Source organism: Lytechinus variegatus, chromosome 13, assembly GCF_018143015.1.
Source record: "Lytechinus variegatus isolate NC3 chromosome 13, Lvar_3.0, whole genome shotgun sequence".
Lineage (NCBI taxonomy): Eukaryota > Metazoa > Echinodermata > Echinoidea > Temnopleuroida > Toxopneustidae > Lytechinus > Lytechinus variegatus.
Window position 1 is genome coordinate 13,106,799 of NC_054752.1, and position 16,949 is coordinate 13,123,747.

At 35.1% G+C, this 16,949-nt stretch overlaps 1 protein-coding gene across 5 annotated transcripts in view; it reads left to right on the top strand.

Moving 5' to 3' along the window:
- LOC121426181 (POU domain, class 6, transcription factor 2-like) overlaps positions 1-16,949 on the top strand; it is a 57,634-nt gene that overhangs the window by 21,492 nt on the left and 19,193 nt on the right. For all 5 annotated transcript variants that reach the window (XM_041622380.1, XM_041622381.1, XM_041622379.1 and 2 more), the window contains one exon: positions 7,032-7,179. In XM_041622380.1, the coding sequence (XP_041478314.1) occupies positions 7,032-7,179 (148 nt within the window). The remainder of the gene's footprint in view (positions 1-7,031; positions 7,180-16,949) is intronic.

Below are 16,949 nucleotides of genomic sequence, written 5' to 3' on the forward strand. Positions count from 1 at the left end.
CTATATTTTAATTGTGTTTTTAAAGATAATGATTACATTTTTGAGAATCTTTTTTTTTATTTGAACAAATTAGATTTCTGAGATGAACCAATGTGGATATTGTAGGCCTATGATTTGCTGTTTAATTTTAAAAAAATCTATAGTAATTAACTCTTTACACATATTACATGTACATAATTATTTGCTTATATTCATTTAAGTTATTTCATCAAAAATTTGTAGAATTCATATCTTCACATGTATTAATAAGATAAAGATTAAGTGTATTTGCAATACCATTTCACTTGTGCTACATGTATACTGTTTATTTTTGGTAATACAAGTATGTAAATCGTTTTCTTATTAGCCTTTATTTCTTTCATTTTCAAGTTTCACATTTAAAACGAACTGTAAATATTTGTCTTGGAAAGTTTGAAAGTTATTTTCAAATGTTCTTTAATGCTTGGAATAGAGTATAAAGAATAAGGTATACTAATACATGTAGCTTTATTAAGTAGTACTAGATTTTTAATTTGGCCTATATGTTTGACTCAATGGAGGCTCCTTAAAGGGAGGAGAACACAGTTTTAAAAAAGATTTAAAAAAACAAACAGCCACATATTTACCTTGAAGGTTCGACATGAATAAATTGTAGAATATATTTTGATATGCCTATTTCTTTGGTAAAAACAATGAATATGTCTTTGGCAGTCATCCAAACCATTGTATCAACTTACGACAGTACAACACCCATTTCAGACAAAATCGACTACAAAGCTTACTGTAACTTGCACTTTTTGTCTGAAGCTTTACAAGTTTTTATTGCTAGAAAAACACATGGTAGGAAAGACCAAGGCAAGTATGGACATTGATATCTTTATTTCAACGCAGAACCAAGCGGTTTAATATTTTCCCTGTACAAAAACACCATAGGGAAAGCAGCAACCCTGACTGCAATTTCAGTGCATGCAATCAACCATAACATGATATCACTCTTTCATGTGCAAAGTCAATGCTTGATACAACAGAAACAGTTTGACTGACAGCGCATTTGCATATTAAAGATAAATTCCAGTTCTGGTAACGATCTCAAAATGACTTTACAGAATCAAATATAATGACCACCCAAGTGTCTGTTTGTATGAATAAAAAATATGTGCCAAAGGATTCTGGAAGAAATTGTGTGATTGCTGAGAAATAAGCAAAATAAGCGCAGATTCGGTCACTTCCGTCGGGTCTTTATTCCAGCAATAATAATACACTGTCCCACGTGTGCCTATCTGTGTAGGTGATCTTCAGTGTGAACATTTTTCAGCATAGATTTCAAGATTTCACAAAGTTCAGTTTATGTAACTACCACATCTAGATCCTCGATGATATACTGACAATTAAGCCTTGTTTTACAGACTTTCTCATGAAATCAGTGTTTAGTGCAACTACTGGCATTTCTCTTTAAGTGCGAGTAGCTGCCATTTACTCTGTACAGTACATGTTTCTAATGGGATTTGTGCATTTTTTTCAAAAAGTTTTATGGCATTGCCCTCAAGATCCCCACATGGCTCAGAAATTAAAATTGATTGCTGCCGAGAAATTTAATTACCCGTATGTACATGTATCTATAGATAAGACTTATACATGCAGTTTAAGTTTCTACCAAAATCTCAAAATCATTTTTTGTTTACCAAAGAGACAGATACAATGGTTTGGATGAACGCAGATGATGTAATAATGTTCCAGGATTTAAATTAATCCAAGACTACCATTGCCATAATGCTAGCGGACGTGGTCATGGATATTCTATTAAATTCGCCTCAGAACCCCTCATTGACCACAGATATTTTAATGCCCTTTTATTTTTTCCCATTTGCTCTGAGGAATGTGCCCTGCAAGAGTGTGGCCTTGCCCTTGAAATACATAAGGCTGAAGTCCCATAACAAAAGGGTTAGTGATTAATCGTAGGCTTTTCACAATTAATTGTACATTGAAGTCAGTGCAATCAATCGTAAAAAAAAACCATGTACGATGATTGCTAAGCTTTGTGTTACAGGCCACCGATGTTCCCTTTAATTAATTCTTGATCAATGCTCCACATCCATTCAGTTTACAAGTGTTTCATTCCCTTTTTTTATCAACATAAATCAGAATTCAATTCAATTTATTTAACCTAAGCATTAAAATTACATTAACATCATACACATGCATAAAATACAGTATTTACATTAGCACAATATAAAATGTTGCTTAGCAGAAAGCAGCCAGAAAGGAATTACATGTCCATCCTTGAATAACATCCCTTCTAGATATTTCTTTTAAATTCATTCAGCCTAGGCTACTTCTTATCTTAGGATTTAATCAAATGATTCCATGTTTGGCTCATCCACAGTGTTGCCATTTGGGGATTTCCATTTTCAAAATTTGGGGTTTGGGAATGGAAAAAATTATTTGGGGATTAAAATAAACTTGGGGATTTTTCATGTATTTTAGGGGATTTTTGAAGGTTTTGATGAAAAGCACTAAGATTCGTTAGTTTTCAGTAATGCTAATACGATCTACTGTAGATCATAGAATGTATGTCAGTGCATTTCCTTTGCAATACAACCAAAGTATTCATTACATTGAACTTAGTTGTTCTTATCTCTTTGGTTGTATGATACAATGATAGTGTTGCCAATTTGCATCGAAACGTAAAAATCTGCTGTGTAGTATGGCGTGAACGAACAAAACACATGTTTCTAGTTTTGGGGCAATAACCTGGCATGATAAATGTCTTCACTTTTTCAGAAATTATTGTGATTTGAAAAATTTGGTTATTTAGGGTCCAATTTGAGGATTTTTTTGTGCCTTTTGGGGATTTTCTTCAGCTCTGACCTGGCAACACTGCTCATCCATCTTGCATGATAAATTCAACTTTTTTTCAGAAAAAAAGCACAGCCCTTAACATTTTAAAATACAGTATCATACTTGTAGATACACTTTCTTTTCCAAGATGTTGATTGAAGTCAACCATGCATTATTAGCTGGGGTTTTCCCTGTTAGAAACAATTTTTGAAACGTCTTCCCAAACATATTTTTAAATGAGTTACGTTTATTCACCCATCGTACTTTGTGAAAACCAGTCCTGTTACTGTGGAGTTGTATTTCACTATTTTACCCAAGGATGCTGGTGTATGTAAGGTCCAATTTTTTTTTTTTTTTGCTTCTGTGGCTGTAGTACTGTAGCCTTCACATTTTTTTGGGGGAAAATCAGAAACAGTTGTAGGTGATTATAGTATATGAAACAGCATAGGAAATACATAAGGAAGTTGGGCGATTTCTCTCTCATGACAGCCTAAATGGCCCCTAAAATTCCCCTGAATTGCATGCTTTGATGTGACAATCTTTTTAAGAGTTGCTTCAAGATCATCCACAAACAATATATTCAAGAATACTGGGAAATTTAATTTGTTGTACATGTATACAGCAGAATAAAGATTTTTGCATTAATTGCATAATTGTTCATTTCACAGAAAAGTAGCCCTCAAAATGAAAGTAATTATGGCAACCCAAATTCAGTAACTGCCCCAAATGTGAAGAAAAAACAGCCCCTAAAATGGAAGGTCTTTCCTACCCTGATAATATGAAACATGTTTTCAAAACAGATTTGGGTTAAATCTGCCCGGCAAAAATGTTTCCCAGTTCAAACAGGTTTGAGACTGCACAAATTAATAAAGGCTTTTTGAACCCCATAAAAAAGCACATAATTTCCATTTTAATATTTCTGCAAAAAAACCACCCTGAAAGTTGTTTCCAAACCATTCTACCCCAGAATTGAGTCAATAAACGCACAGGTAGAGAAGTAGTACATTCAAGCAATCAAACTTTTTCAGATGAAAAATTCAAAGTGGACTTTTTTCTTATCAAAGTCATTCTGCCTTCTGTTTGTAGTATTAGTAGTAGTAGTAGTAGTAGTAGTAGCAGCAGTAGTAGTAGTACATGTAGTAATAGTAGTAGTAGTGGTGGTGATGGTGGTGGTGGTGGTGGTAGTAGTAGTAGTAGTAGTAGTAGTAGTAGTAGTAGTAGTAGTAGTAGTAGTAGTAGTAGTAGTAGTAGTAGTAGTAGTAGTAGAAGTAGAAGTAGTAGTAGTAGTAGTAGTAGTAGAAGTAGAAGTAGTAGTAGTAGTAGTAGTAGTAGTAGTAGTAGTAGTAGTAGTAGTAGTAGTAGTATGACACAGCACGTTTGATTTGAATGCATACAAAGCCCAAAAAAGTAAACTCCATACCAGAAAAGAAGATTTCAAAAAAACCAGTCCATCACTGGTCATTCTCTTCTGATCAGATATTTCTAGAGCTATGCCTTTCTCTCTCCCTCTCCCTCCAGGATCTCTTTCGCTTTCTTTCTGTCTCTGACATTTACTCTTTTTCGCCCTCTTATTTTAGGAAGGCCTTTCCAATTCTACCCCGAGTCGATCAAAGTTCTGTCTGGAGACATGTTTAATATGGTACGGTGGGGCCCTGTCGTCTACAAATGAATTCCGATTGTTTGAGGAAGCTATTGCATTATTTAATTTACATGTCTGTAGATGAAAGAGCAGAGCATTTATTCTAATCTTTCATGTCACTAATAATGATTTTCCCCCTATTTATGCCTGTTATTATACTGCTGCTCGTATATATTAATTTACCTTTGATGTTTTTTCCATTAATTATTTACCAATGATATGAAAATATTGTGATTATGTTTGTGATTATAAAACTGACAAAACATATCATTGAAAAAAGTGATATAATCATAATTTCTTGAATTAATAAAGTTGTTATTGTTTTAATCATTATTTAACAATTATGTGCTATTTTGCAGTCTTTCATATGTTAACTATCCCTTAATATTTAAAGCTCTATACATATCTTGATAATTCAGTCTACCAGCAACTCATGAGAACGTTTGTTTTTCATTTCTGTTTTTAATGGTCAAAATGTAAAAATTACTTTCATGTAGAATATTGCGTTATATTTTGAGATAATTCTTAAATAGTCTAGTTTTGAATTCATCCTTTTTTCCTTCCCAAAAGAGAGTTCCCAAAAGCAAAAATCTCAGTCATTTGGAAATGTAGAATATTTTGGGAGAATATTAAGAATTGAGTTTTTAAGTCAATAAACGTCACACATTTGTTACACCCAATACTCTTTTATATCTTTTTTTAAAGTGTTCCATTATATTTGTTGTCACATGTATCAGATGGTTGTACTACATTGTTGATAGTGTACACCTGTTAAGAGTTCAGTTTACATCCATGAATGCATGCATGAGAGGTTGCATGTAATGAACTCCCCTAGTTCACTGCCCTTTATATGCATCATAACATGTCATGTTTAACTCATCAACAGACACCTCTACATGGCTTCCACATTATTGTTTGACGACTGGGTACTATTATACCCATACTGTGTTGGGACTGGCAGGGCCATGGTATTTTGATTGGGGTGACGCAAGGTAACCTATAGGGGACATTCCTTTTCTGTAAATAGAATAATGGGGGTTTTATTTATAGAGTTGCACTGCCCAGTTTTCTATATTTATCTTTCTTCCCCTTCTCTCTTATTTCATTTAATATATCTCTCTTTTGAGGGGCTACTTCAAAATTGTTGGGGGGGGGGCAGGGGGCAGTTGTTTCTTGCCCCCAGTCACCCTATCCTTGAATTGACATGAATTCTATGTACATGTACATTTAAATGCAGTTCAAGGAAATCTGTAGAGGGTCATGGGCAGCTAGACTTGGATCAAAATACCAGGATTTAGTTTGAAATTACTGTGATGACAATTGAAACAGAACATAATGATAAACATTCTTAATTAACACATGCTTACTTAATTATCTTTTTTAAACATTTTCTTTCCATTTCAAATAATAGTTTGATTATATCATATCCAAGCACACAAACATTATTACAAAATTTATGCAAATATACTAATTCATGTTGTAAAAATGCAGTTGATAATCTTGATCTTCTAAAAAAAATCATTTTTCAGATTTATTTGCTGCAAACATAAATATTTTAGGAGAGGAAACATTTAAATTTAATTCATCTTCCAAATCAATGCAGATCCACATCAGAAAAACGCTGTCAGAATCAAGGAAATCAAGAGATATTTAATGATTTTGAGGGGAGAAAATTGATTGAAGTAACACAGAATGTCTCAGCGAGGGCCTCAATATCACTCAACCTTGAAATGACCTTGGAAAATCAATAATTCAAATCACCATCTCATCTCATTTGTATCTACATGTTGGAAAACCTTTAACCTGAAAGCAACATTTTTTTGATTCATCAGACTAATTGGATTATTTCCCATTGTTTTGTTGAAAAGTTGATTTTTTTTTACTCATGAGTCATCCATTATAGACTCATATTATTTATTTGACGCTTAACTTAAGATTTTTTCCATCTGATATGAAAAGTGCTGTTAACCGTCATTTTAGAAGTTGACACAGATGACATCAATTATTTCCATCCTAATTTGAGTTTGCTTTCTTTTTCTAAAAGTCTTGGCTGTATCGTTTGTCTTCGTTTGTCAGGAGCATCTGCATATTTGCATATTGTGATGGATGGTGCGTGAATCACATGTATGCTTGAATTGCTAGGTCAGGCATTCAATGTTTCCTGCCCTGGTAGCATCTTTATTGTGTGATTGCATTCTGGCTGGAGTGCGTTGGTTCCAGCTGGCGTTTTACAAGTTTCTGGCAGTTGAATCCAATGTACAACATGGCTCATTTGTTTTAAGAGTACAGATTCTGTGCAGTGATAATGTGTCACACAAATTGACTGTGGAATCAGCTCATGTTTTGGGGAATGTAAATTAAATGAACGTGAGAGTTGAGGGGAGAGAAACAAACAAAATCTGAACTTGACTTTGACTGTTAATCAGCTAGGTTAGTGTTAGGGTTAGGGTCTGGGTCTAACAGCACCCCAAAGTGATACAAATGTACTTTTTTAAGAATTCTGCAAATACAACAAAGTGATAAAAAGCACATAGAGACCTTTCATTATGATAAGGTTTTCTTTTCTTTTGTCTAGCTTGCAGGAAGCGTAGGAGCCAAGCCACAGAGTGCTACCGATCAACTTCTCCTGGCCATGCAGAGCGCAGCGGCCAACAGTAGTGCTCTCCGGACCCAAAGCAGTACAGCCCTCTCCTCAGGACCAGGGACTAAAGGATATCAGACAGGTCAGTTGCTTTGGTAACAGCACCTTAACCCCCCCTATCTACCAATTTCTTTCCAAATGATATTTATAAAGTCGTTACTGCACTTTATCATCGGAGTTTGCAATTTTTACAGAATTTAGGGATTATTTTGTTCAGTTTGGCAAATATCAGCTGGAACCTATCTGGCAATGCTGTCGCGAAACTGGAAAAAAAAATAATGGAAGCACACAATCTAGGTTAGCAATATTCTCTCTTACTAGTATTAGATTAGAATCATAGACCTGGTGGTTCATAGTGTACATGTAGGTACCTGTCCAATAATAATAATAACAATAATAATGATAATGATAATAATAATAATGATAATAATAAAGATAATGACAATAATAGTAATAAAACAATAATAATAACAATCAATAATGATGATAATGATAATAATATTAAAGTATGGTTAGGGGAGAGGGGGACAGATGCTCACCTTATTAATGCCTCTCCAAGGTATCCGAGATCTTGGTTGTAAAATGTGCTCAGCAGCCTACTACTTGCTGCTCACAAGTACTTGACTTACACTTTTTACTTCGGACACAGAACTCTCAACTGACCTGACACCGACTTTGGGTCATCATCGGGTGGTATATTTGGGGGTATTGCGGGCACGCCATGCAAAAGTTCGCTCATGCGCTGAGATGAGTGCAGGGCTAGTAATCGTCTATATCGCCGGTTAAGCCCAGGCGACATTATTTAACTGCCCTTTATACAACAATGTAATATTTATTAAATGATAATAGACAATTTCAATCACATACTGTCCAGTGTATATCCAATCAAGCTTTTCTTGTTTCATTGTTACCCTGAGATGAATGATACTGGAGGTTATTGAGTAAATTGAGTTCCATATCCATAATGACAAGAAGATGCATATTACAGATTTTTTCTTTCATCAATCATTTCATGGTTTTTGTTGAAACAATATTCTTTTTTGATTGATTTGCATTTTGATATTGTCTTTTTCACTTGATAGTAAGAGCATACAATAACTTGAAATGTATTGAGGCATTTCATTTTAAGATATATCATCTTTTGTATCAAATATCTTGACATGTGTGCTCTTTTTACTATGGAAAGCCTTTGTACACAACATGTATGTACACTAACCCATGGGAGAGTCTAGCTGAGTATGCTTCCATAGACCCCTGTCTGCGTGCAGAATCAGTCCCCAACATGTTATGTCCAGACCTTATTATTTTGAGATTGAGGAAAACATACAAGTACATGAACCATCTCTAAAGCTTGCCATATTTCAAGTTCAAGATAAGGTTTGAAAAACATCCATTTCATAAATCCATTATCATTTGGCATTTCGCAGGCGGTCATCCAAAACGTCTTATCACACAAACGACAGCTAGTGCAAACCCATTTCAGAGAAAATCAACTTCAAAGTTTACTATAATTACTATAAATAACCGAGCCTTACAACACATGTTCATTGCAAGAAAAATGTGTGATTGGAAGACCAAAACTATTGCTTGAAGACAGTGAAGTTGAAGTTGGTATCTTTACTTTTTCAAAAAACCAAGAATCAGAGAAAATGTTGCAAAAGAGCTACATTCTTGTTATTTCGATCTGAGCAGTTGAGATTTTCCCTACAGGTACAAAAACGCTAATAACAAATAATGGTATAAGGATATAAGGATAACAAATGTGTAATAACAGTTTTAAGCATCTGAAATCATTCAATTTAATTGGCTGATGTTAAACTTGTTTTAGAAATTGTGCATTTGAAATTAAAACAAGTCTCTATGAGCTGGGACCAAGAGCTGCTATAAGCAATTGTTTGTCTCGTGTCTCTTTTTGGTCTTAACTGATCTTGGAGACAAGTATCTCAGTCTCTTTTTTGTGTGTTGGTTTCTTGAGGTTTTTCTGCCAGGGATCAATGTCTCTGTCTTGGTCTCCATCTCATCCAAGACTGTCTTGGACCCAGCTCTGTCACTATCCTTCAAACGTGTACACACTACCAGCGTAGGAAATACATGGCACCAAACTCACCCTTAAAATATGAAAAGTGGAATGCTTTTGAGCACCCATCGTTTCTATCTGCTACAAACAATATTCAGTCACATAGAAAATCTATATTCTACATTTAAGCAGAATCATGCGTTATGCTATTTGCTTGTGAGCAGAAAAAGTAGCCCTTGAAACAGAAATAGACCCAAAATTAAGATATTTGCTCCATTATGGCAAAATAATTTGCCCCTAAATCAAAATTGATTTCCTTCCCTACATAGGCTACTACATTTATTCTATGAGGTTCTGTTGATCCTTAAGTATTAACATACATGTATGTCAGAGATGCAGGCCTGCAAAGAATTAATTATCTATTTTCTAGAGATACTTTTGACAACCTTCTGCCTAAATCTCCAACATTCAAAAGCTTTCAAATTGCAAAGAGTGTGAATTTACAGGGGTTCTTTTTTATCTTCTAGGGATCTTTTGAGCACTTGTGGGAGGCAAAGTTGCCCTGATTCCCCCCCCCCCATTAAATTTTTCTGTTACGGGATGCATGGCCTAGTAGTACATGTATAATCAAGACTGTAGCTCTGTATACATGCTATTCCAGCCATCAATCAATTTGAACGAAATGTCAGGCTTCTTCCAGGGGCTATAATGATGCCCTTCAAATGACAATTACTGCTAATCTCTAGTCTTTGTCTCTATAGCTACTACAGACATGTGTGTCATTATTCCTTGTGTCATTGGGTTTAATGTATATTTGATGCATTTGTACGAGGGTACATTGTATGAGGGTACATGCATTGTGAAGAAATTAATTGTATGGAATGAAAATTTAAAAAATTACAGTTGAGATCTACCCATTCTTTGTAAATGCATCCTGACTAAATTGTAGTCTGATAATATCTAGAGATTTATAGTTCTACCTTTTAATTCAAGAAAGACCTAAAGACTATCTATGATAATAACTATCTTGATATTTTAATTTTTAAAATAGCCGTTTGATCAGTTACTTAACAAATTTAGGAAATAACAAAGATTTTATCTTGATAGTTTTCAGCCCATTCCATGCTTGAGAAAAGTTTTTGATATAAACGACAACAAAAATGTAGATGATTTATATTGATCAGGTACCCACTTAACGAGAAATTCCAGTAGTTGCAGTTAACACTGATTTCATGAGAAAGTCTGTAAAACAAGGCTTAATTGCCAGTATATCATCGAGGATCTAGATCTGGTACAGTTACATTAACTGGACTTTGTGAAATCTTGAAATCTACGCTGAAAAATGTTCACACCGAAAATCCCCAACACAGATAAGCGCACGTGGGACAGTGTATTATGATTCGGGTAGGGCGTCGGGCCCGACGCCCTACCCGAATCTCGTGCTTATTTGCTGATTTCTCAGCAATTACACAATTTCTTCCAGAATCCTTTGGCACATGCGTTTTATTTATACAAACAGACACTTTAGTGGTCATTTCATTGGATTCTGTACGAACTCATTTTGATATCGTTACCAAAACTAGCATCGATCTTTAAAGATAAATTTAGATGTGATCATAACATCTTTAAAACACTTGTTTATTTCATATTGTCTATATCATCACCATTTTAGAGCACATGCTTATCTTATATCTTGTAATGAATTGGAATGATGACATGCAATTTGGGGGATTTAATTCAACTAAAGGTTTTAAATAAATGATCCTTTAGTTCTTAAAAGTAATATGAGAATCTTTGAGGAAGAGGTCAGAAAGTGGGAAACTAGAATTCACCATGCTTCAGAGTGTGTGTTGTAAACATGCATGCAGCTATAGTAATATTGCTACTGTTCTACCCCTAAGCAACTAGGGGCTCCGGTATCGATTAGATTCGTATGCAGGTGCTTTTAGCCTACCACCTAATGTCTGCTAGGCTAAGATGCATCTATTTCCGTGCGCTCTTTCTGGCAGTTTGTGTCACATCAGCATTTGTCTGGCTGCATCTGTGCTGACAAAAAGTCTGTTTTGAACTTTCACATAATTAAAGGTGTTCTTTAACTTTGTGAGCAGCAGATTTAAAAAATTCTCAATCCAAGATGAAACATGTGCACAAGTGGATGTATTAAAACTAATAAACCCTGAAAACAACCATTATTGAGAATGAAAAGCTAAAACCACAAGGCAAACCCCGATTTTGTAAATCCGCGTCTTATAGATGCCTAAACAGTACACATAAGTGTATGGGATGAAATTAAGATGGTGTTTCCGGTCACTTTATACTTCAATTTTTGAAGCACTAAATAATTATTTTCGAACGCAATTTTTTCTGGGCTTCATTTTTGTAACATATCACAGACACAGGTGACAAGTGTGACCTTCTAGCTCAGATTTTTTAAAAGTCAAACCGATGTTAACCAATCACTTTAACGTTAAATTTAAAGTATTATTCTTAAATTCTCTTCAATAACGATTCAAAATTTTTGTGATTGTAATGTATTTTTTTAGCCTGCTTGTTGAACTTAAGCAAATACAAGTTGGTTGTACATAAATTGTGCATTTCAGATTTTTTTGCCAGCAGATTGTTAGAAATATTTTACTATTTCACTTCAGATCCTTTGTTCTGCAACATTTCATTATTATTATTTATTTTTTTTTTCTTGTTTCCTTGATTTTGTACTTGAGTCATGCAATAATTCTTGTAAATATCAATTGGTATTTTCTTGATTTTTCCAATAAAAACAGAATTACATTTTTTTTTAAATATACAAAATAAGAATTATAGAATGAATTATGATATTGCAAAGATTGCTATTGGAATTATTAGTATTACATATTCCTCTCTATAAGTTAGGGAAGTCAAAAGCATTTCGAGGGGCAGATCCAGGCAGGGAGACAGGAAGCCACACCCCCTCTCTATATATATATTTTTTTTATATTTCCCCTTAAACATACATATTAATAACTAAATGTAGATAATTGTCATAGGCACCTATTTCTAAATTTGCTGTTTGCGCCCCCTCTATCTTAAAATCCTGGATACGCCTGCTCTTAGGTTTGAATTCCGTCATTGTATGACCATATATATGCATGTCCTTTTGTAGACCCATTGCCACATACTTTTTGTTTTATAAAGGAAACTGACGTTGAGTCATGTAGCATCAATCTCAGTGCTCTCTGTTATATGACAAGGAGAAGCATGAGGACTGTTACCCTATGGAATATCTGATCTATAAATAACTGTGACATCATCGTGTCGAAGATGTCCATTGAATGAGATCATAAAACAGATATAGTTCAGGTCTTCTTTACCCCGTGTTCTGGTTTATTTGCTTTCATTTATTTCTCCTCAGATATCAAGGGTGGATTTTACATCCCTTCTTCATAGTCTATATCAAATTATTTGAATACAATGGTCTCTCATTTTATAAATCTAATTAATTCTATATTTGCTCTCTGATCTGTAATTTTATTTGGTTTTAATTTGTGGAAGAAACCTAGTGGTTCGTAAGACCCCATTTTATTCAATGCTTCCTTTGTTAGCATTTGAAACATGTCAGTTGAAAGCTTCTAGATATATCTTCTTTTTGGTTGTACCCCCTCCAAAATCTAAAATTGTGTTTCTATTATAATGTATCAATCATGAATGAATAGAATGACTGTACATCTACCTTACATGGTCAATGTTATACATGGTATTCCTCCATCCATGGAGGAGTCGTGGTGTAGAGGTTCTGACTCTCGCCTTGTAAACAGAGGGTCATGTGTTCTAATCCCATCGCGGTCTGGCGTCCTTTGGTTAATCCACACTTTGCCACTCTCGACCCAGGTGCTAAATGGGTACCTGGTAGGATGTGAAAGTCATTGTAACTTGTACAGTACTGTGTGCAGTTCACAGGCAACTGACTGGAATACTCCCCAGGGAGTGGAGGATGTGCATACATTGTGTGTGGGAATGACTGATTGAATCCGATGACCGGGGTAATAATATATCTGTAAAGCGCTTAGACACGTCGTTCCGTTGGATTAAGCGCTATAAGCGCTATATAAAAGGGGAATATTATTATTATCTAAAATTGTGCAATATGCTTAGTATACAGGTAAATTTGGTCATTAACCCCAAAATAAGAGAATCTCAGCTCTACCTATTAATCATTAAACCGTACTCTCTTAATGCAAAATAGCTAATCCAGTCCCCAATCACAATCCTCTCCGAGTAATAGTGGGGACCGTTTCCCTTGGGGTGAACGGTACATCCTTAAGGCATGGTCACACCGCCCGAGCGTTTTTGGAGCGGTCGTGGAGCGGAAAGAAAAAATATCATCACCGCTCGCTTCCATTCACCATTTTCGATTTCGATTGTTTTTGGGGTTTTTTTCAATTTTTTCCCCAATTTTGCAAGCGAAATTCGACCCTCTTTCCTTACCGCTCCACGACCTTTCCAACAGCGCTCGGGCGGTGTGACCAGGCCTTTATAGAGAGCATTGTAGCTCCTAAAGTGAACTGAGCATCTTTTTTAAGACACTTTCACTTCAATTAAAATGAGGTAGAATCCACTCTAGAAAGATGCAAATCTCACTCAAAAAAGATTGAGTTTGTCTCTCTCCAAGGGGAGTGTGATTAGGGACCAGGGTTCCGTAACACAAAGGTTTAATAGCGATTAATCGTACGCTTGATTTTCACGATTGATTGTGCATTGTAGTCAATGGACTCAAGCGTAGAAAAGTGTTATTAAGATCATTGCTAAGCTTTGTGTTATGGGCCCCAGATTACCTCTTTGAGAGAGTAGAACAACTAAACATCTACTATAGATAAACAGTATGGAGAAAGAGAAATGTTAGTTGCTGATGTGGGAATAGGAATTTCAACTGTTGTTATAAAGATGATATTCTCTTCTTCACTCGGATGAACTTGTAATGCATGTACCATCCATTTTTGAAAGTCACTTGTATAGTGAGATGTCTTCACCATAAATTTGTCATTGACATACTCACATTTGCAACCTGATCATTTAAAGGAGAATTTACAGCTCTGTAGTACGCATGCACAGCCATGTGTTTGTGTTAACTTGCAAATTTTCTGCTATGCCCCCCCTCCCTTCTAAAAACAGCATTTCAGGATATCAATATAAATAATGACTTCATATCTTCTGTAGATACTATGTTGAATGAATAGATTCAAGGGAAATATTACATGAAAATATTTCTAGTGTACATAAATCTTACTGTTAAACTGTCATGAGCATATTTTTCCTTTAAATGTATGTCAAGATGAAATATCAGAACATCATTTAAATAAATTTGAAACCTCACAGATGTTCAAACACATAAAAAATCCTTGTAAGTTAAAAATTTGTTTTGCAAGGAGATAAAATTCAACATTCCAATTACAAGAATTGCTCAAATTATTGTCATAAATTCTATTCATTGGCAAAATTTTGAAGTGGAAAAGAGGTTGTCTTAAAAACGTTTCCTCCAGTAGTTCAATATATTTCAATACATTCATGAATTATGTATTCAGATTTGTAATTTTATCATACAACTCCCATATTCATTTCATTTTCAATTATTGAAAAATAATAACACTCCTTATGCTTATTATGTTTGAGAGTTTTATGTGATAAAAGAAACCTCAATTAGACTTGCTCACAACACTATGTTTTATGTCTAGAAATGTAGTAATTGAATAAATCAGTGTGTAAGATTTTAATTGAAACATCTTCTAATTATTTTTTCCTTTCATTCAAACTCTTATGTGATAAAGGAAACTCTTTATGTGATAAAAGAAACCTCAATTAGACTTGCTCACAACACTGTTCTATGACTAGAAATGTAGTAATTGAATAAATCAGTGTGTGAGATTTTAATTGAAACATCTAATTTTTTTTTCTTTCATTCAACTCTTTTGTTATTTGTGCATGCCTTGTATTGAACTGTATAAGCTAACTAACAGAGATTGTATTGTTGGTTTATTCTCTTCAGTTTTGAACATGTTCAGAGCTACCAAGTCTCACGCATTGTGCGTGAGACTCACGCATTCAGGGTCCATCTCGCGATCTCACGCATGGTAGCCATTTTTCTCACGCATTGGGACCCGACAGAAAAAAAAAGAAAAAAAGTAGCATATTATTCACCAGATTATACGACTGGCCGACCGCCTTCGCGTCTGGCCCGGCGCGGCACGCGAGACGAATCGAGAGTGCAGTCAGCGCAGCTAGTACGTGATACGATGAATTGCGTGCGTGCATCGCATGGTTTTGAAGCCCATACATAGAGTTAAAATGAGCCCATATCTCATGAGCGCGCGCCCTTTCGCAACGTATGAGTGTAAGTACTGGCCGCACGCGCACAGAGACGTCGAGTCATGAAAATCTCACGCATAAAATTTTTTTGAACTTGGCATCTCTGCATGCTTTGATTGTGCTTGGTTCTAATAAAGTAATTTCACAGTATCTTTGTGTTTCTTTCCTTCTCTGTAGATTCTTTAGCTCCTCTTCTTTTGTTTCTCATTCTTCTCTTTCCTCTACCTTCTTTTTAATGTCATCGATTTGTCCTGTTCTCTTGGTAGTAATATAATTAGGTAGAGAGTCAAACCCCTGGGAGGTATTTTTCCAAGAAAGAGGAGAGAAATTTTTCTTGTCATTTTTTGTCTCACCTGCATAGCAGAGTGAGACCATAGGCGCCGCTTTTCCGACGGCGGCGGCGGCGGCGTCAACATCAAATCTTAACCTGAGGTTAAGTTTTTGAAATGACATCATAACTTAGAAAGTATATGGACCTAGTTCATGAAACTTGGTCATAAGGTTAATCAAGTATTACTGAACATCCTATTAGAGTTTCATGTCACATGACCAAGGTCAAAGGTCATTTAGGGTCAATGAACTTAGACCATGTTGGAGGAATCTGCATTGAAATCTTAACCTGAGGTTAAGTTTTTGAAATGTCATCATAACTTAGAAAATATATGGACCTAGTTCATGAAACTTGGACATAAGGTTAATCAATTAATCATTAATGAGTTTTATGTCACATGACCAAGGTCAAAGGTCATTTAGGGTCAATGAACTTTGGCCGAATTGGGGGTATCTGTTGAATTCTCATCATAACTTTGACAGTTTATGGATCTGATTCATGAAACATGGACATAATAGTAATCATGCATCACTGAACATTTTGTGCAAGTTTCAGCTCTCATGATTAAGGTCAAAGGTCATTTAGGGTCAATGAACTTTGGCCGAATTGGGGGTATCTGTTGAATTACCATCATAACTTTGAAAGTTTATTGTCTAGTTCGTTAAACTTGGACATTAGAGTAATCAAGTATCACTGAACATCCTGTGCGCATTTCAGGTCACATGACCAAGGTCAAAGGTTAATGAACTTTGGCCGAATTGGGTGTATCTGTTGAATTACCATCATAACTTTGAAAGTTTATAGATCTGATTCATGAATCTTGGACATAAGAGTAATCAAGTATCACTGAACATCCTGTGCGAGTTTCAAGTCACATGATCAAGGTCAAAGGTCATGTAAGGTCAATGAACTTTGGCCATGTTGGGTTTTTTTGTTGAATAACCATCATATCTCTGTAAGTTTATTGGTCTAGTTCATAAAAAGTGGACATAAAAGTAACCATGTATCACTGAACATCTTGTGCGAGTTAGAGTAGTTTTCAAAGTCAGCACTGATGCTATATTGAACCGCGTGATGCAGGTGAGATGGCCAGAGGCATTCCACTTGTTCATTCTTTGGTCCCATTCTTTGTCTAGATGCAAATATTACAATCTTGATTGATGTATGA